The sequence below is a fragment of the Lepisma saccharinum genome, chromosome 24 (assembly GCF_977018435.1).
Source record: "Lepisma saccharinum chromosome 24, izLepSacc3.1, whole genome shotgun sequence".
Lineage (NCBI taxonomy): Eukaryota > Metazoa > Arthropoda > Insecta > Zygentoma > Lepismatidae > Lepisma > Lepisma saccharinum.
In genome coordinates this window covers 59,075,324-59,097,728 of record NC_139252.1, presented here as the reverse complement: position 1 = coordinate 59,097,728, position 22,405 = coordinate 59,075,324, and the positions used below count along the sequence as shown (strand labels likewise).

Below are 22,405 nucleotides of genomic sequence, written 5' to 3'. Positions count from 1 at the left end.
TTTTGTAGTTCCACAGATTGGTGTATGGTGGCAGCACTGCATTGACTGTAGCCTCATTGAGTAGTGCACTCTAAGACAATGTTGTCATGAAAAGAACAAATTTCGTTCATCAAAATTCACGTGATGGCAAGGTGGAAGAAATGTTGTTAGGTGTCAGAAAACATGTGCAAGCTTGTCATGATGAGGCAGTTCCATATCGAACAGTGATTCGCCATACTGATTCACCAAGACCACAAAAGATCCAATAAGCTCCTAGGAACATTTTTGTTGCCTATGCCTATGATATAGTTTTCATATCTCACAGTACAGAAGGAAGTTACCATGAACAGTGAGTACTACAGTAACTTTCAGGAGAATCATCTTCTATCAGTTATTCATGAGACATCCGATTGTGCTGCACCACAATGCAAGATGCCATGTTGTGAATTCAGAGGTGAGTTACCTATGCAATGGAATTGGAGTGTGTTAGAGCACGCCTCTCTATAGTCAGTACATGAGTTCTTGGGACTTTGGCTTGTTTCGGAAGCTAAAAAATCCTCTACGAGGGCGTCACTTCAAGACCATCGATGGCATAGTGCAGGCCTTAGGGTGGTTATTCAGTGATATACGGAAAAATGATTCCACTGACATCGTGAGAACGTGGCAACATGTACTATACTAGGCTGGAGACTATTACAAAGGAATGCAGTAACTTCATCCTGCACAATAATATAACACAGTCATGAGCATGATATCACATTTTTTAAATGGTCCTCGTACAGTTTCTTTAAACAATATTGGTGGACAATAAATGGAAACCTAGAATTTCCAGGATAATTAATTTTGTTGAAGGGCATTTTGGCAGACAAAGTGAATGATCAAAAATACCAGAAAAGTATTGGCAAATAAAATCCAACCGATAGTTTCCAGTACAGATGCAACGTGTATCGGCTCGGCCATAAACTTAATATGCTGTACAACAAGCATGCAGTTATTTTTCTTAAACAAATACACACATATACAATAGTAGGCAGTGCAAAATAACCTAAATATTGGATTCACAACCAGTCCTAAAAAGTTGAGTTTGATGGTCAGTATTTCAGTTTAAATCATTTTCAATTCAAAAAAATATCTTCCACCTTGACATTTTTGACAAACATGTCTCGCATTCGCAGCTTTCTCATTTATGGACCTCAATTAAATGCAAAAAGACTAAAGACTAGACTAAAGCCTGGATTTTAGGCAAAATGCCTATTCCTTTCCGACGCTGGTAGACAAAAATTGAACACAAAAGTACACCGATCCGAAGGTTCTTAACATTCTGAACAATACTTTATGTTGTCTTTTTTGCCTATTTCATCTTATGCTGCTTTTTTCAAACATTTTTGCCTCTTTTGTCATTCCGACAAGGCATTATGTTGCCTTTTTTGCATATTTTACCTTATGCTGCCTTTTTTGCCTCTTTTGCTGACAAGGCATTTTTTAAAATTATATTTCTCTTCTTCTAATTGACTTCGTTTTTAAATAACCCTTGTTATTCAAATTATTATTTGTAAATACATTTTTAAAGATTTAAGAAGAATTTAAGTCCTTCTCTTCAATTTTTAATGCCTCTTCTTCAATTTTCACTGTAGCCCGACCCTGTGGCCGAGTGGTTAGCACATCGTGCTATGACGCCAAGGGTCCTGGGTTCGAATCCCGGTCGGGCTTGGTTGTTTGTGAATGTCCATTCATCAATTTCATCACTCATCCCCATCTTTGCAAATTAGCCAAGAGGCACAAAACACGAAGTAAAATAAACTAAATCAATCAATCAATTTTCACTGCCTCTTTCTGAAATTTGACTGCCTTTTTTTAAACATACACTGCCCTTTTTTTTCAATTTTTTGTTGCCATTTTTAATACTTTTCAGTGCCTGAACATCTGGGCTCTAATTATCACTATCATCTTTGGGCTCATTTTGTTAAGCAATCAGTCAATTTACAACTGAGTTTAAGAGTGGTACATGCTATGTAATGGGCATTGTGATCATTCAATATCACAGATTCTTTGACTGAAAAAACACTCGTGTGTTCCTGCACAAAAAATTATGCATGCAATGCCAGAAACTCAAGATAAGAGTCCTGCACTTGTTGCTTAAATTTCTAGACAAACAAAATTGTTTTTGTATTATCTACATAGCTATTTTTGGGGGGGTGTTCTTACAACATTCATCTTTAATTTGGAAGAATCATGATGTCATGACATCAAATTTTTAATCGGCACAATAGGCGATAATAGGCACAGTTCCATTATATATGATCAAAAATGGTAAATTTGGGTGTAAATAGCATTGGAAGCATTAATATTAGCAATATATCTTAAAAAATACAAGAAAAAAGTTGTTTGGTAAAAATTATGATGTCAAAGACAAGATGTAGCCTTATATGCATTTTGTTAGGAAATTAAAAACAAACTTCATAAACATTGTGGTATTTGACAAATTTGCAGGGGAGGAAATTCCAGTAACGCATCTTGAAGCACCAAACGTTAGCAACTATAGTGAGAGGTGCAAAAAACCATACGAGTGAATTCCCATCATCCCCCTCATTGTGTATAAACATCACCAAGTAACAATTGTTTCTCAAAATTATAAACAGACAGAATAAATAAATATTAGGTTTGTTTGCTGCTTCTGTTATTTACACTGTTTGGGTTTAAAGTTGGTAATAAAAATAAAAGTATATAAATGTACTTACCAACAACAAATATACCAATTAACCTAACTATTCCAAATTCCATGTTATTATAATTCTGAAAGAGAAAGATAACAAAAATATTAATATAAGTTCAATATATAGATCATGATGGTTGTCATTAAATATGAATTAAAATTTTAATTAAAAGGAAAGTAGCCTGTGATCGATTTACATGTCAACAACAAAACTCTTAAATCAACGCATGTTTTTTATTGAGTAACAATATTACTGGTGGAGAAATGCAGCATAGGTTTTTGAAATAGCATGTGAAAAATTGTTGAATAAGTGAAAACTACAATTTCAGATGCTACTTGATCTACCCAGCCAACTTCTGACAATGGTATAATAATACTAAAAGTTAACACAAGACTTTTGCATGGCTATAAGAATAATTCCATAATCTGATTGTAGTGAATTGGAAGTTTTAGTAATGATACCCTTTTTCATCAGCAAGAGTGAACAATTCTTTTTGCATGCAATCTGATAAAGGGACACAATTTAAAATATGACAGCTTGCCTTGCTATATCAAAATCCAAAATTTTCCCAATTCCCTCAAACTATTCTCTATTATTTGAATTTTCAAACCTAAAACACTTGTAATATTTTATATATAGCTTCCGTACACACTCTATCCAACATATACAGCATGTCCCGCTTATACGTATAATAAAAGAAAAATTCATAACTTCTAAACAAACTGTCAGAATGATGTGATCGTTGTTCCATTTTAAACAATGACTCAGAATTTTTTTTTTACCAACACATTCAGTGGTAGTTGCGCATGTGCAGTAGCCAGAATGTCTTGAAAGCTGATATCATCAGTTTCTCAGTAGTCATTCGTCATGTGGTCGCCACAAGAAAAGGTGTTTTAACGTTGTCTGAAGTGAAGTCTGTGACACTTGTGCGGAGACGATTTCATGCACGTTATGGTTTGGGTGCTAAAGTAGTAGTTCCATCGTACATTTCAATAAAGAAATGGGAAAAAACAGTTACGCGAAACCGGTTCATTTCTCAAATCTCGTTCGAGACTTCCTGGACGAGCATTTCAATTGAAAATGGATAGGAAGAGGTTCGAATTTTATTGAATGGCCCCCACGGTCACCAGACCTCACTGTGTGTGATTTTTTGTTGTGGGGGTTTGTTAAGGAGAAAGTTTACTGTACAACGGTTAGAGATTTGCAAGACTTGCGTGATAGAATTGTGGTTGCAGTAAGCAACATTACCCCACACATGCTTCAAAACGTGTGGCTTGAGGCTGACAACCGGTTTGATATTTGCCGTGCCACTAACGGTTCACATGTGAAAGTGTGCTAGTTTTCTTCATTTGTAAAAAAAATTCTGAGTTGTTACATGTTTGTACAAAGTTTGGACAAAAAATATTGGTAAATAAAAAAAGTTGTGATTTTTTCTTTTATTATACGTATAAGCAGGACACGCTGTATATAAGATGACCAGAAGTAAAAACCTGAAGTAAAAACGGGATAGCAAAATGTACACATTTTAATATAAAAAACTGTTTCATCACAAATACTTATGTTTGGAAAGTAACTAACCAAATAAATAAATACTGTGTAAATAACTTGCGGTGATATGCACTCACTCCAACCAAGCAGTTCTTTAGAATGAGAAGCCATTCATTGATATTTTGCTAATTTACATCTTCAGAACATCCTTTTCAAATAACATTTTGTAAAAGTTTACATACGTGTGATTAAAGTTCACCTTATTTCAAAGTTTGTACTGAAAGACCATTCTTGTTACTTGTCCACAAACCATACATGTACGAAAACACTCGTTCAGAAAAACAGAGAAGAAACTCCAATATTTTAAGAAAATTGCAATATGGCACATTGTTGACATCGAAATGTGAAATTATTTCTACCCAACACTGCCATAGATAGTAGTAGTAGTAGAGAATGTGTATTGTTACAGTAATTCTGTGTGGATAAGTCACTGTCACAAGAAAGGGACATTTTGGCATCCCGTTTTAAGTTTTAAAAAATTGGGACAGAGACTCAAAGAAAGGGACTGTCCCGGCTGGTCACCTTTTCTATATAGAACTACTTTTCTATGCTTCTAATTTTTTTTTAAAAAAAAAAGGAATGGAAGAAAATATAAAGCTACAAGTTCTTACCAGTAAAACATTTGCTAAATGTGCTGCTAGTAGGGCATAAACACCGCCAGAAGCTCCTACAAGGTATACATCCGTATCAAACACAGACGTTCCGAGAGACCCTGAGAAACAGAAAAACATCCATATCAGAAACTGAAAAGAGACTTGAAAAATTCTTTAATTGAACAATACAGAAAAATCCTAGTTTTATGTTGACGTTTTTCTGTTTCACTTTGTCGTAGAGCACCAGAGGAACGTTAACTCCAAAAATGGAGTTTTCTGTTTTATTAAACATATCTCCTTTGAAGAGCTCGAATTGGAGTCAATGTGTCTCCACTTCTAATCCATAGCAGTTTTAGTCACATATATCCTATTCACTGACTCTCTATTTAAGAATCAAGACATATTCCTAAGAATACATAATTTCATCTCTCCTCTAAATTTGATAAATTGGAGTTATGTCTGTCAGGTTCTCACACGGCGAGTTGTAAGTTGAACCTCATCTGACAGGGCTACCAATGTTTCTTAAGCTAGTTTGTCAGACTGAATCCAATACACACAACGCCTAGCATCTATCAGTACTTAGTGAAACTAAATTCCCACTGGGCACCATTGGATATAGTCACCAACTGGATACATATGTAATGTTTTGGTTCATTTCTTGTTGTTGCTTTGATGTAACTGTTGTAAAAACTGAGAACTATGTTGTCTGTAGTACTATAGAAATGTACCTTGCCAATGGAGACACAATTTTTGTAAAACTTGTTAAAAAAATCCCAGACTACATCCTGCTGAATGTTTTGATGAAGTTCAAGTTCAAGTGTAATTATATTCACCAATGATGAAAAAAAAATTCCAAGGAAATGAGGCTGGGGGTGGATATGGTACTTTTATTCCCAGTGGAAAGGTTATAAAATGAAACTAACCTGCAAGAAATGGTTGGCCAATCCACCGATGTGATCTTTGAATTCTAATTTTTTATATACAAGGCCAATCCGAAAAATAGGATGCCCAGCAAAACAAAGGGTATGCTATGACTGTCTTGGTTGTTTTTATGATATTGACACCATGTGGTACAAAATACAGTAGCACCTCGATTACACGTTCCTGTATTTTACTCACCCATATCAATCTTCATGGTCTGAATGACATGTAACAAACTTTTCTCAGATTTTACATACTTCATCTTTGTCCCCCAAAAACGTAAAATCGAGGTTTCACTGTATCACCTCTTTTTATTCAAACAATTAATACAATTCAGCAATGGCAGTACATTATAATTGCAATGTTCTAAATTAAAAGACATGTGTGTCATAGTTTACCTGCAAGAACACCAGCCATGTAGACTGCTCCTATTCGGAGAGACCCATGGACCATCTCCAGTGGCAGGCCAACAAGCACTTGCACCAGTAAATTGAATAATAAATGAAGCCATCTGTAACAAAGAAAATATCAGTTAATGCAAGTGATAATATTAAAACAACATTAAGTACTGTCAAGACCCTATATATAATCTGCATCGGTTACATTTTCAACAAACATCTAATTATATCAATTATGGCACTAAATTAACCTTCATACCATCTAAAATTATTTTACAACACTACTTGATAAATAATCCTGGAAAAAGTTTACCAAGATTTTTCAAATGAATTTGACTACATTTAAATACTTCTATTATAATAAATTGTATGGCTGTAAATTAAAAATATGCATTTGTTTCATTATTCAGGTGTGACACTGACTAAAATCGATGTTGGGAATGCTGGGAGGATGCTATCAGCCCGATTAAAAAAAAATCCATGAATCACCCCCCAGCTAGGACAATTTGCGTAACGACTCCCCCGCACCAATCTGCATTATTGTCTATATTGATTCACATACAAGTGTATTTCGAGCACTGATCTAATTGGAATAAGGAGAAAATGCAATTATTGCATTTTAATAGATGAACCATGTAAGTGGCGCCGATTAGGGTGGGCAACTGCCCCCACGCAGTTTTGGCATCCATTCTCCGCCACTGCACCATATTAATTATTTGCATACATGATTGGGGAAAGGTTCTGTGAAACTAACAAGTTAGCATATTCCAACTAGTTTGTTGAAACCGATCAACAATCGGCGCCACTTAAAGAAAAACGCTTAGCAGCATTATCACGATGATTACACGATTGCGTACATTTTAAGAAAGCTGCCACCATTACAACAACCTCCAATTCAACCCTCTTCTGCACTTACCCAATGCACTTCATTTAAATTCAAGACCCTAATGTTATGAATTCAATCAACACTGTTTCGCCTCTGCCTAAAGGCATACACGCAAGGCAACTGCGTCGCATATACACGAAATAAAGTAATTGCCCCAGGCTTTCAGGTGTTCTAGACAAAGGGTTTAAATTCCGCAGGCTTGGCCCAAGGATAAGAAAAAGGGTTATTTCTTTCTTTCTTCTTAGCTCAAAACATTAAAAATGACCTTGAAAGAAACTTACAGGTCAAGAGTTTCAAGGTACTTGAATTGAAATTATGATGGATACGTTCGTGATAACGTCACAAAATGGTTCGCGAATCGTAAACGTAAACATAAAAGAAATTAGTGCAATGTTCCTCTAGAAGCAAGATGAAATTGATTGACGTAATTTGGATTCTAACCCAGTTTATCACATCTTATGAACTCGAGGAGCTGTGACAAGTCTTCATGAATCATTCCAGTTTTTTTTTCTCTCATGGATTGAAACGTTGCTAAACGCTTTAAGCTGCTGGCGACAAATAAGACACTGTCCAGATATTTTTTTACTTTTATATTTCACTCCTAAAAGCAACACCTGCATTCTATTTTCAGCAAATACACCACACACAGCGTTACATTACATATTCTGGATGAAAACTTCCGAAACTATTGGCATTATAAAATTCTGTCATTTGAAACGCTCCGAGAGATTGATTAAATGAATCATAATGTCAAACTTTCCGATAGAGGCGCCAGTGTAGGTACTTTACGTTGGAGTGCAATGTTCCAGGAATACGTTCCACATAGACTTAGAAATTCGTTGTGCCTACATTTACATAAAGTAACATTGTTAAAATATCAGTCTGCTCAATTATTATTATTATAACAATCCTATACCAACAGAGTGGTTATGAACATATCGTTAGATGGCTCTAGCCAACACATACGAACAGATTACATGAATCAGACAGGGAAGGTTAGAATTTTGTTTTCTTGGCAGTTTATCTGTCACAGCCAAGAACAATAGTAGTTCGTCGTGACGTGAGAAGTTCTCCGTACTTTTAATAGCCTTAGAAAAATGCAACTAGTGTCTGGAGATTTTCTATTTCCATTCCTATTTTACTTAATTCTCGACTCTTGGGTGACGAGGAGAATGAATGATTTAACTGATTAGATGATGATGTCTTACCCGGGATTCGAATTTAAGAGACGAGGCAAGTTTCTTCTGCCACGAGACAGGAGTGCCAAGTCCTATTCACGGGTACGTCAGGTATCTCAGGTAACATAGCTAGCGAACTTCTTACAGGCAATCCTGAAACAACAAAGTTTCTTCCTGTATCAGTTAACTGTTGTGTAGGCGTATCTCACAGTCGATTTTTTTTATTTTACTCAACCCCAGCCACATTCATTCGAAACCGCCACAGTCCCTCCACTTTCTTTTATTATACTCCGTTCCTGAACGAACAGTTAATGGCTCAAACGACGATCGCTTCTGCGTTAAATGCTCGGAGAATTACCCAATTAACACTCGAGTGTAAACAACCATCAAAACAGTCACTTAAGCTACGCTAATTCTCAACTAGGAAGGAAAGAAATGGGACACTGTTGAAACGACAATGCGAGTGTTAAATTGCCTGATGCGATATCTCGTAACCTGCAACACAAAACTGTAATTTGTTTAACCATGAAAAACAGCAAGCAATTACGATTTAATTGTAATTGGTACTTGCAACGCACAGTTAATGCTTGCTATGCAAGCACTAAATCACCGAAAACAAGTCACACGCAAGCATGCCAAAGGAACACAGAATAATCCAAAGACCTTGTAAGTTACATCAGACTGGCTGATTGCGATGCGGGCTGGGAATAATTTGAATACTGTAAAGTGGTAGCAAAAGTTATAAAATATAATGTAAATGTTGGTATTGGCAATGCTGGAATTAATTAACTAAGAACTTCTAGGAATGGTACTCAAGGATATTTAAGCATAATTGAGTTTCGGAGATTTCATTAGATTAAGTAATTTAATTGTAGTATATCAATTCTTAGCAATGGCCAAGTAGATATGCGACCTTACTTAGCCTTTAATCCAACTTTCCGATCTGACACTACAGGTCTGTGGTTTACTTTTTTAATAGCAGTAATATACCAACCTAAAATTTCTACGAGATGGATAACGAACCACAGTCTACTCATGACCTACGTATATTTATGACCACGTGGTTGGGGTCGAGGCTATCGTCGGCAGACAAAACATCCATAATTCTTAAGAATTCTGCACAAAGTCACGCCGTAGAAGAAACAAAGAATGGACTTTCGATTTCTGCTCTTGCATATTGCACACGTGCCGACTACCGCACGAAAATTTTGCAAATTTATTGCTGGGAGTAGCGTCATTTGCGGTCTAACTGCAACGCAGATGGCAGATGCAAATGAGGGAACCGTTAAAGAAACTCCAAGCGTCCACCGCGACCAATATGTCGGAAGGTGTCGTACATCATATGTTTTTATTCAGCTGCCAACATCCTCTTTTCCTTTTTTTTTCTTTACGAACGACAGAGGAGAGGAGTATTTCCGAAGGTCATTTATGGAACGACAATTCAGGTGGGAAAATGCTTCGAGATGAAACCAATCGACAGTGCCCAGCGTCCTCCACAGTTCCACTACACCTTGAATCTGTAGAATAGTCACAATTGCTCATTACGTCCGACACAGCTAAAATTAAAACGCCATGCTAGTGAGTCTGATAATGTTTTTCATGCTTTTATTACCTCGAGAGTATCTCCGAATGTTGAACCCTCAACCTGAAAAACTTTTTGAGGGCTGAAATAGCTCAGCTAAACTAGAACTGAAATCAAGCTGGTGACCTACGACTAAGGTATTTGAATTTGAAGTTTCATTACTCTATGTAATCACATTGAAGGATTCATTAGTTTCACTTTTTCTAATTACACGACAGACAATACAATTATTACACAATTTCTATGATTTTACAATCTAAGTATTCACTTACATTAGCTATAATATTCCTGATTAATTAACAGTTTCTTTCAATAAGCTTTGAACCTTGTCATGCACCTATATGCTTTTATAGCATTTCGTACATAATTAAATATTTTGATTGTCATCTGTTCTAATCTTTTTCATAGATGTATAATGAAGGCAGAATTAAAGTTTTACACAATGCTCTGCTTTTTATACCTACTAAAATTCTAATGGCTTGCTTTTATTTTCTAAATGCTTCTAAACTTGTCAACGAGTTTTCGCAAAATAAAATTCCATAAATCATTAGCGAATGAAACACTACATTGCAAGTTTCTACGAGCCTTGGTCCAAGGAAAATTAGCCATTCATCAAAACTTATATCGGCAACCGTGACACAGGTGTCACCACGTCCTGCACGTCAAAGATCTTCGGGAAAGTGTCCTTGTAGGCACACGAAAATGTTAAGTGGTGATAATTTTAGACTTGTCCAAATGGATGGAACAGGTGCATGGTTCCAGTGGCAGACATGTTAATACATTGTTACCGGTTCAGTAAAACAGAAACCTTGTTCTCGTTGACAATTACCTTCGGAAACGGCGGGAGAAAATTACAGGTCGTGAGTACGTCCAGACTCCAAAACACAAGCAAATGGTCACGATAGAAAAGGAACCAATTATATAGATTCACACTACCTAAAACACACATGGTGTCTACTTTCATCCACATACACCTAGAGGCGAAATCATTTAGATGTGCTCGCACGTTCATCGCTTACCGAAATTGCAGCTTTGAAAGGGAATATGCCCTTGACGATATTAGGGAACGTAAGTTAATACATCTACCCTTGAAAGACTGAAAAGGGGGGGGGGGGGTAGGAAATGCTAGCAGACTGGTGATACTCGAGGTGTTGCTGCTTCCCCTGATATTACACCGATGTTCTCTTGCCCCAAGGGCTCGAAACTTTGGTTAGAGGTAAGGAAATGTGCCCTGTAGGGCAGCATCTGCTTGCGAGCGGTAGCACGCAGGCACAGCCCTCAGCGAACGTGCTGGGGGTAGCGATAAGTGCGAGTGGAGTCACGCGCTAGGCCCTTTTCCGAGCAGCTCACGGCACAGACCGGCTGCGTTTCCTAAAGACATGCCTTCGGCGTTCAACGTGTTCCTTCTGATCGCACCTGCCACCCCAAACGGCCTAGCCACCCAGAAACGCACTTTTGCCGGGAAAAAACCCCGCCGATGACGTTGATGTATTGTCATCACTTCTTACGTGTCTACATTAATATTTGACAACTTTCATTTTCAACGTACCCCGAGACAGGCGCGCAGTCTGTTCTTAATCGATTCCAAGGCTAAACTCGATCCTTCAACACACTTGAAATATCAAAACTAAACGAAAAGGCATACATACTGATCCGTGCACAGATATGAGAATATTGAAAGAACTCACAACAGTCTTGACAAGGAATTACATTACAGTCCATAATAGAGTAATACACAAACTTTCAATGTTTGACAAAGAGAACTCCTACCTGGTTCACAGAAACTACCCAATCTCAGGCGCTTACAATACAAGGAAAACTTCCAAGACAACACATGAAAGAACATTATTCAGAATACTTAGAAAGATTGTCAAAAGACAAATAACAAGGAACAGGATACACAATTATGAAGCGATATAAAGCCTCTTGTCAAAGGACTACAATGAGTGATACTTCAGCATCAATACTCACTCGCAACTAACATACCAAAATGAAATAACAGAAAAGGCATTATGAAAAAAGTCTCATCGACGACCAAATTGATATACAGCAACGAAGGAAAATTATCAAAGGAAATTACTTGATTTCCTGACAAGACCTTGAATCTTCGGGGGGCAGAAGGGTGTCGTCCTCGTTATTATATTGGCTCACACCGCGTATATTTGCGATTTCTAGCCAAAGGTGCTGATATACTTTACTGGAATAATATTAAAAAAAAAAAACACACACACACACAAAGTACGAACATTAAAGAACCTCATCTCCAAGGTTACTGAACTCATCAATCCACAGAACACAGAAATTTGTCCAACCTCTTACTTCTTCATTTTTATAGCCTTTCGTAAGCTACCGCAAAGTATATAAATAAAACGCGTATTAGCATCTAGATATGAATTTTATATGGGAAACCGTTACATTCTTAATGTCTCTTCATTTTTGCCACTTCATATAGTCACGCAAATCATTGTTCATAACATTAGTATAATATTAAAATCTTAAATTTGCAATGGTATTTTGAACGAAGGACAGTCGATATAATACGAATTGTATATTTTATAATATAATTTAATAATTGACATACATTTAATGACATTATATATATAGTGTCTATCTCTCTGTCTGTCTGCTTCTTCCCCCCCTACCAATCTGCAGTGATTTCGCACCATGGAAGGGACCCAATCATGAGCACATTATCCACGCCGATTATAAGACTATTATCTACCCTCTGCAAACAAGATGTCTTCACGTGGTGAGCCAAAACAAAGGCGACATTTATACAGGTGGGACCGTCCTGGACACTGAATAAGATCAGATTAAGTTACGCGCTGCGTTGATTTTCTAAATAATGGCAGTGTTATAGTTTAAAGTTACATCTATGCAATGAACTTCCCATCTACGCGTTAACGTAAATTGAAAAGAATGTGCTCACAGCTGTTGTGCAAACCTGTAAGTGTCCAACATATGTATAAAGAAAATTCAAGGCAGTTTCCTTATATGATTTTTCTTTTAATACCAAACATTACAGACATGCCTATACATCACTGTTTAGAATCTTTGCACATGCCCAATATAAACTTAAACCGATAATATTAATTGTTTCAGTGTGACTTCGATGAAAGCAAGAGAAAATATCAGTTTGTGACTTATGTGCCTTTTCCCGAATTCTGTACGAATAAAAGTGGGTTCGACTGGCCAACCTGTATGTTTCCACCCTGGGTCACAAGTCTGCTATAAAGGAGAGATTTTTAATCTCGCCGAGAGGGAGGGAAAGGGGGGGGGGAGAAAAAATGATAAGAGTGGCTGGGTCTCAAGACAAGCAGGTGCGCGTCACACTCGAGTGACTCTACAGAGGCAACCGGCCGTTGCTTGGCGCGTGCCGGCTGCTGGAGTTGTTGTCCAAGACCCTTGGTGAATGGGAAAAACTCACCCAGCGTGCAGCACCATGTAGAAGAGAAACCTCCACACTTCCAGCCGCTTGTCTGGTCTGTAGATGAACACGCTGTCTATCGGCACGGGCCCCGAGGGATTTACTTCCCCCATCACGACGGTGTAATAGGTAAAGAAGCCCAGCTGAAAAGAAAAAATATGGTTAAAATTTCAATACGTATAACATGGCCGGACTGGCCCACCGGACAAAATGCCATTGTGCTCTCTTAGTACCCTTACGAAAATACATATTCATTGCACAGTCACGGACACATCTGAATTGTAACAAACCCACTGACTGTCAATGGAATTATTACAACCCAGAAGTGTCCATGACTACAATAAAAGCAAAAATATAATTAAACCATGCAAGTATATAAAGCATCAGCAAAGTACGATCATAATAATTTAATACGCTTAAATTACAAATATCTAAGCTGTTTTAGTACAGTGGGATGCACAAGTGTTGCTCGGCAAATTGTCCATGACTTTTTCCTTCGATTTTTCACTTGCATCCTACATGTTTCTAAAGGCTGTATTTTTATGTATGTTAGTGTATAGGTTGTAAGCAACTTGTTTGGTTTCTCTTTTGAGTTCTTTAAAGCTTTCATTGTGTAAAACAGAATAAACATGGTGATGGACAATTTTCTTTGGAATACTTATGCATCCCACTGTACATAGCTATTTCATTTCAACCCTGTTATTAAAAATTATGTGTTGTTCGTCGTATTTGCAGGCGTATAAGACGCACTTCTTTTCCTTTAAAAATAGGCCTAAAAAAGAGGGTGCGTTTCACACGCCGATACTCATTTTTTTATTACCTTCATTTCTGGAAATTTTCTGTTCTGAGTTAGACTATTTCTTTCTTGAATCCTTGCGGTGTGTGACGAAGATAAAAATGTAATATTTGTTGAAAGTAGACCTACATGTTACTTTATATTACAAATACTGTAAATTAATTATAAATTCAATGATAAAGTTTCTTTCTCAAAAATGTGTTCATACAAATACGGCAATTACACTCTTTTAGAACTGGAAACAAAACATGTTGCCATTTTTCCCTCGCAAATATATCCATCGGGGTATATCCAAGCAAAGCAGCCTTTCCCCAGGCTTCCCTCGGGTCCGTTAACCTTCACTGCAGACTGTGTCACCGTTAGCAACCCTGCAGAACGAATATTTGGCCACAGCTGACTCGCTGGCAGACGCCTGAACGTCAGCTGGGATGCATTCGGAACCAGAGACGGGCGACACCAGCGCCTCCGGTGATTGGAACTGAGGCATTTTGGCTCGCGAGACCGTCTTCGGCTTTACCTACAGCAGGTGGTTCGGCGAACGTGTGCCGGGAAATAACGTCGTCTTCCAACCCTCGGCTTTTCTGCCAACAATAAAGAAGGGGGAGGGAGTAACGTATTAAAACGATCGCAGAGGCGACAACCGTCAGCTTGTTAGTAGCCTGGGACGATAAGCAATAGCATTGTGTTCGACGTGGTGTTACACGACTTGTGACAACTGTCCAAACATGTTTCAATATTTGTAAATAGGGCGTTATTTGAACTAAACCGCAGCCTTTTACATTGTAGAAGACCATTACTAGACAAAACTTATCTTACTCACAAAAATTACAAGAAAATGCTAACTGTTTAGGTTATATTGTGATTAACGTGACCAATATTTGATGGTGCTAATCCGGGACAAATTGAAGTTAGTCCAGTGAAATGTACAAGTATTGCTCGGGAAATTGGCCACATTTATTTTCATTAATTTATTTCTTGCATCCTACGTACTTTTAGGGAATGGACTTTTATGTATGTTTGTGTATAGGTTGTAAACAGCTTGTTTGGCGTTTTGTTATAATTCTTCAAGCTTTCCTTGCTAAAAATGATGCAAATAAAGTGGTGAAGCATGGTGATGGACATTTTGCTTGGGAATACTTATCCATTTCGCTCTACAGCCCTTTACTTATTTACACACAAAAGTTAATATTTAAAAGAGAATAAAAGGTTTACGAAGTAAAGAAATACATAGTTATTATTTGTATTTCATACAATCATCATGAAGCTTAACTGTGTATTAATCTTTTATGTTGAAATTGTAATTTCTGTTGGTACTTCCATATTGCATGAAACTTAATCGCAATATCATTTACTTCTAGAACCAAGTATACCTACACAACTATCAAACCGGGCAAAAGATTTGTTGTAAAATGAGTTCTTGATATTATAGACGCTATATATTTTTCGAGCATAGAGTAAGTTAAATCTAGATTGATTATGTAAACGCTGTATCAACCAATGATAATATTTCGACAAGCTGTGCTCACACGTTATGAAATAAATCTTGGTACAAGGAGAACGAACTATTTTTAACCCAAGACGAAGAACGATACTGTTTAGTCTTGTGTCTGTGCACTGCTGAAGTTTTCTACCGCTTTTTACAGGAAATTCTGAAGATAAAAATAAAGATCCTTAAACGTGTAAGGCACACATTATGCTGCCTTTGTTCCACACCAAAGTTCCAGAAGATTTTAGCTCCTACTTTTGCTGAAAGGAGGAACGACAATGGAATGGACTTATGCTGAGTGGTAGGTCAAATACTTTCAAAGGCGGCTCGAACGACGAACTATTTCATGGGAAGAAAATAAAAAAGGAGAATACCTTCTTATAATTAGCGTTCAAACAATAAGGCGAAACGCATTTCCACTTCGACGCGATTGTCTTTTTTCCCTCCCTTTTATGTGGTGCGAACGACATTCATTTGTCTTCGTTAAAATCATCAATGTTTTCCCAGCGCTTCTCTTTGCCTTCCCGCCCTTGAAGTGGTTGCGGCAAATTAAGTGTTTCCAACCTAAGATACTTTCTCGTACACAATGTAACAACCTGAATATTAAATTTGTTATAATTTCAACTGTTTCCTCATGAGAATGTATGCAGTTTTCAACAAGCCTCGGAAATCAGTTAAAAGTAATTACCCAATGCGAATGTCGAGAAGAAGGTTAAAAAATGAACATAGTTCGCAAAAACACGCAGTTGGTTGTAACGAAAGCACGAAAGTAAAAATATAAAATAGAAAAGATACTGTAACTATACGGACGTTTTGTAAAAATTTGTAATAAATGACAAACGAGAAAGTAGAAAGCATGATTTTCTAAGAGGAGGAAAATAATAGTTTCTTGCAAGATAATATGAACGGCTTCCCCGATTGCGTAGTGGTGCGTATTCAAGTGGTTCCAGGTTCAATACCTGGTGGACGCACATGGTCAATGACGTACGTAGGGGGAGCTGATGAATCTACAGCCCCTCCCGAAATTTGAGAAAAATCAAAATTTTCGAACGAAAGCAGTAAAGAACTAGGGAGCATGGTAAATGCAAACTCCCCTTAAAGTGACCCCAGATTAGAACATTTTTCTTTGAACAACTTTTGAAACGAAACTTAAAAAATGGTAATTAGGAAATATTTTAAAGTAGACTATATCCCGTCCTACCTAGAACGCATCTAAATGATATAAACTTACAATTCCAGCTCCCTCTGAAAAATCCTGCGTACGCCAGTGCACATGACCCAATGGTTCGGACCGCACTTTGAACTGTACGTCCAGTTTTCATTGTCTACCTACGTATAAAGTAGACTTAAAAAACTGACACAAATATTAGATTTAAAGAAATTTGTAAACTTTTCCTGTGGAATTTGAAAAAAAAAAAAAGGAAAATACGTGTTAAATGTATAGAAAACGTACACAAATGAATAGGATGAACAAACTTCATTCCGAAAATAACGACTTTAAAAAATACAAAGATTGACTCAAAGAACGGAAGGAGATAAACACAGAATTTACAAACGGTAGAAAATATGGACAGCTAGAGACTAGGGGCCGGTTGTATAAACATCACTAACTGGAAATTAGATTTGACCTACGATCCGGGAATGAACTAAGTTCAAGCTTCTATCATGTTGTATAAAGCTAACTGTCGATTTGTCGATCTTGGATCAAATCCTGATCTTGGGTCAAAGAAATAAAGTTTGGCAAGGTGGCAAATCAAGACATGTCGCTAGTGTGCCTGTGATGTTGCCAATTGTCCAACACTGAACAGCAAACATTTTAAAGTCTGTTTCGGAAAATGCACGTATTTAATATTTGAATAAAGAATAAATGCTGGACGTAGTAAATATTCGAACATGTTGCAAATTTAGTAAAATCACGTAAATTAGATACTAAACTGCCATTTATTGCTTGTGCGAGTTCCACGTGGATGATTTGTCATTAACAACGAAAGCAACTATCGGTTCTCTGTTGCAAAGGCGAGAAAAGATGCTTGCATAAATAGATTATTTTTTAAAAATCTATTTCTTTTTAATGCTACAAAGAGATAACAACTTTCTTATATTCGGATTTGGAGCTATTGTTCATGTGAGGAGATGTTTATTATATTTATTTTGTGATTACACGATAACGTGTTACAGGTGGACCATTAGTTCCTGTAAGTAGTATACGGAATTGTACTTGCACTTAATTGAATAACCTATGTTGTGAAATGTAAAATGTGTTTGCGTTTTCCCGAATGGAAAGAAATATTGAAACAACAATGGCGTTTGTCCTCTCGGATGTAAATTATGCCCAAAACAAATAATATTGGAAATAAAATAAGTTGTGTGTTATTTATATATCAGGAGGATAGAAAGCTTTACCAACTAAAATGCAACGTGCTCGGTTCATAAAGCAGTAGATATATACACTACAGATAAAGTTACATGCTCTGTTCCATTCTGCGGACAAAATTGAATTTAAATGACACTTGGCTGGGTGCAGTAAAGCGAAATGGTAATATTTTTATACTCCCTCTTCATCCCAACGCAAGTTTTACAATGAACAAGAAAACGTAAGCGGGGTCATATATGGAAAGAAAAATGGAAGAAATATTTATCATTTTTCACTTCGTTGTGCAGCTTCTTCTTTATTATTATGGACACAGGATTTTATGAATTGATTCTCCAGTCTTGCCGCATACGTTCACTTGAAATACATTTTACAAGCAAATATTCGTTAGTACAGCCATGTTACAACAGCTGAACTACGGCCAATGTCTGCTGATCGGAGAAAAATCGAGGGTGAACTTTGATCGCAGATCGCAGGGACTTGATCTTAGTTCAACTTTTATACAACAAATCAGAGTTCTGCGTGACTGCAGATCAATTTTACTGGCTAATCGAGGATCAACTGCTTTATACAATCGGCCCTAGGAGCAATAAAATCCAACAAAGAGAAATAAGAAATTTCAGATTAGAAATAGGGAAAAATAAAAACGGAAAATTACCAATAATCTTGTCTTATTCCGCTTAAATTTCCCCCAACGTTCCTTCTGTACGCGGCAACGCTTCTCTCAAGCGAACGGGATTTTCCCAGAAGTTTTCCGCGACGCTTGGCAATCGCTCCGGTCGCTGGCTGCTCACTGACCCGAACGGGGTGCGAACGATGCGTGCACGGGCATACGCACACAGGGAAACTCCCCGAAGACAAGCCCTCGCATCTCCGAAACAAGCGCGCAAACAACGGTGCATGCCAAGAAGACGTCATTTTTCTCACAGAAACCCTGATCCAGATGGGAGGGGAAAAGAGATAAGACGATCGTTTTATACCGGAAAACCGTTGTCAACAAGCCAAAAAACAGAGAAACTTTTCATTTCCCCGCCTTTTGTTAGGGATTCTCTCAGGACTGTCAAGATAGCGCGATGTTTTAATGTTACATTGCCCTGTTCTAAACGACCTTCACGAGTAAAATTTTAAAAGGCCATGGAAAAAAAGGGGTCGATGTTCAGGTGTTTGGACGAACATTACAATTCTCCCCCATTTTTTGTGAGAAAGCAAAACGCCTGCAAAAATGGAGGCAAACAATGAAAATTAAAAACAACAGATGTACATTTATAATTACTGTATATTTAGTTAATTTTCCTAGCAAATAACGTCTGACTAGATTTAGAGAAGCATGATTTCAAAACCTTTCATTTCTTGTTCTTTGCGTTGTACTAAAAGGTAAATTGGTGGATTTTTTAGCTTCACGAGGTTGAGTCTTAACATTCTACTACATTCTGCCTATTTCATGCATCCACATAGAGTAACGCGGCATTCGTCACTTCCCGATCGAAACTGCCACTGGAGCGCTAGTGTCGCTACCATTATGGTCACTCGAAGTGGAACAACTTTTACATCTGTGAACGTGGCGTGGTGTTGCGTCCAGAATGGATGGAACTGAATATGCATAATATTTTCGAATTTTGTGAACGCAATGTAAACCCAAGTCAATAAGAAATTGAAACTGCGATCAAAGCATTTACTGCAGATGGGAACTACTTTTTGTTTAAAATGCAGTCAGGAAATACTTAATATATGTAAGTGCACATTAGCATTAGTGTTGCCCACGAGACGAGACTTTGGCCTGTCTCGTCTCGTGGAAGTCTCGTGGAAATGCTGTCTCGTCTCGAAAATATTATATTGTCTCGGGGCACATGGTCAATCTCGTCTCGTCTCGAATTTTTAAAAGCTTGTCCCGTCTCGTCCCGTGGACAACACTAATTAGCATTGTAAAGTAGTTACGTTATGGGTCACCTTCAGGGTGCGAAATCCTGGGGGGGACAGGGGGGTCTCCCCCACCAACAATCTTGACCTCAAAAATTTCCCGGGGGGGGAGAGTTTTTCTTGGAACAACAAAATATAAGCAATTAGTATTTACTTCTTATGTACTTTACTAAGGATAATATCAAAACACACAAAAAAGTGAGTACAGAATGCTTTCTCTCTTTTTCAAGAGATTATTACTCTGTCTACACCAATAACAATATGCGTGCAATAAAAAAAATGCAAGTCAAACATAATAATAAATTATAGACAAAAACTAAACAAAAGCTTGTACATAACAAAACTATTTCGTAATTTATTGACATCTTTAACCAGTTAGTAAAGGAATTAATTTGCTACTTTACACATATCTGATATATATAAAAGTAACTAATTAATTACTTTATGTATATTTAATAATGTCTTTTAAAAATATTTAGTAATTAATTGACTTTTATATTTAATAAGATTATAAATATCCATATCATAATAATTTATGTATATATATATATATATATATATGGGAGTGTAGATTAAGATCATCTTCTCCCCACCAGGCTTCAATGATTTCGCACCCTGGTCACCTTGTATTATAACTGATTATATCAGAGATTATCAAAGTGCTAAACGTTTTCGTGACCACAGAAAACTTGAAGGGAAATAGGAAATACTTTCACGTGCCTTGTTTTGTACACACAGGTACATGATAAACTAATGTTGATAACCATGCCCTCTTTATACAAGGATCCTTCCCAAAAAACAATATAATAGCACAACTGTAACACAAATATTCCTTACTGTAAATGGAGTAAGCAACGTTTTTTTGCTTTCAAACATCATACGTACAATTGTAAGTGCCCATAGGTTTTTCTCTTACAATGCCCTGAACACAAGAAAAGTGCCACGTTCTAATAGTTCTAAAAACTTCCACCAGATGGCAGAGCAGATGACTGATATTCCAAGTGACGGAACATTATGAATTCTACATAAATATCCTTCCTTTGAGGCTAGTTGGGGGTTTCGGCCTGGATATTAAGTGGAACCGGTGTGTGATGTGCCTCTACTTGAAATCGAATCCGGTACCCCTTGATTACAAGACGATGACGTTAGCAACTGCTGGTCTCGAGACGGAACCTTGGCACGCTGCTGCCCTCTATCGGCGTAAGTCACGAGAAGGCGTCAGTCACGCCACTGCTTTGGTAGCAAGCTCTCTATTTCTGTAACCAGGCCTGGTGACAAAAGGGCATCACGTAACTGTGTCGCAGGTGACCTTTGAAGCTCCCAAACGTGGCTTGTTCTTTAAAACAAAAGCCAACAATTACTGCTGGCACCGTTACATCAATAACTCGAAAAACAAAGGTCGCTGCGACGAACAATCGGGCATAAAACGAGGCCGTGGAAATTTGGGTAATTCAGGAGATAATTCTCCAGAAGCGACTCCATTACAAAAGGTGACTGGGATCGAGTTGGATTCCGGGCGACCGAATTCAGATACCTGAAACCTTCGGGCGGGGGGGGGGGGGGAGCTGACATTACAGTATTGATTATCTGACAATGAACCCGACCCGCCGAGACTGATGAAACCACTGACCTAGGAAGTTAGGTTTCTAAATTGAGCCCCGCAATGGTACAGCAATGGGCAAAAGTTCTGGCCGCAGGTACATACTGAAGGCACAATTTTAGAACCTAAAATGAGGGATTGTGTCGATACGTGACAAGACATGGCAGTCTCTCGTCTCATGTGTGATAAGATCTGTCAAGTTGTAAAAGTCGATTTGATTTGATTGCTGCCACGTTTGGGAAATAGCGACGATGAGGATAAGTGGTGTGATGAAACTGAACGGATACTAAAGAAAATTATGCCAGGATTCGAACCCGGGAATCCTGGCGTCGTATCCCGCAGCGCTAACCACTCCGCCACGGATGTTAGTTCGAACTAGTCTTGTCTTCAGAGGTCGGGCAGTAACAAACCAAAATGGGAACCAGTGGCTTCAAGATTCATTACTTCCAACAGACTACTTCATAATTACACAAACCTGAACACACACACACACACACACACACACACACATGGAGGCCACGGGCTAACAACATCGTGAATTTTAGTTATAACTTTTAGGCAAAATTATGCCAACTGACTAGTTATATCTTCCATATTTTTACCACATCTCTCTGTACTTTATAGACCTTTTCAAAGCATCCCCATCCCCATCGAAAGATCCTTCGCAGACGGACAGTCGGGGCTGTACCCCCCCCCCCGCCCCAAACTCCTCCTAAATAGAGAGCATTCCCTGACATTCGCTACGAGACTCGGCGGCAAGCTGCCCGGCATCAGCGCTCGTCTTTCCCGGTGAACGGGTCAGCGACAGTCGCTAGAGTCGGCTATTAGAATTACAGTTTTCATATTGTGTACTAACCTTGACTACAGAAGGTGTTGAAAATGATGTCCCTCTGCTGCAACACATTCCTGGCATCTCCGAAGGAAATTGGCACTTACACGTGCAAGTTCGTCTACTGTAATTCTCCCGATTTTTCGTACAATACTCTCTTTTAACTCACGGATGGTGTAT

General features: G+C 37.8%; 1 protein-coding gene across 2 annotated transcripts in view; it reads right to left on the bottom strand.

Annotated features, from left to right (window-relative positions):
• The window catches only part of stet (rhomboid serine protease stem cell tumor), a 553,830-nt gene that overhangs the window by 5,926 nt on the left and 525,499 nt on the right, over positions 1-22,405 (bottom strand). For both annotated transcript variants that reach the window (XM_083110953.1, XM_083110954.1), the window contains 4 exons: positions 13,227-13,369; positions 6,154-6,266; positions 4,853-4,953; positions 2,718-2,772 (listed from right to left, as the gene is read on the bottom strand). In XM_083110953.1, the coding sequence (XP_082967079.1) occupies positions 2,718-2,772; positions 4,853-4,953; positions 6,154-6,266; positions 13,227-13,369 (412 nt within the window). The remainder of the gene's footprint in view (positions 1-2,717; positions 2,773-4,852; positions 4,954-6,153; positions 6,267-13,226; positions 13,370-22,405) is intronic.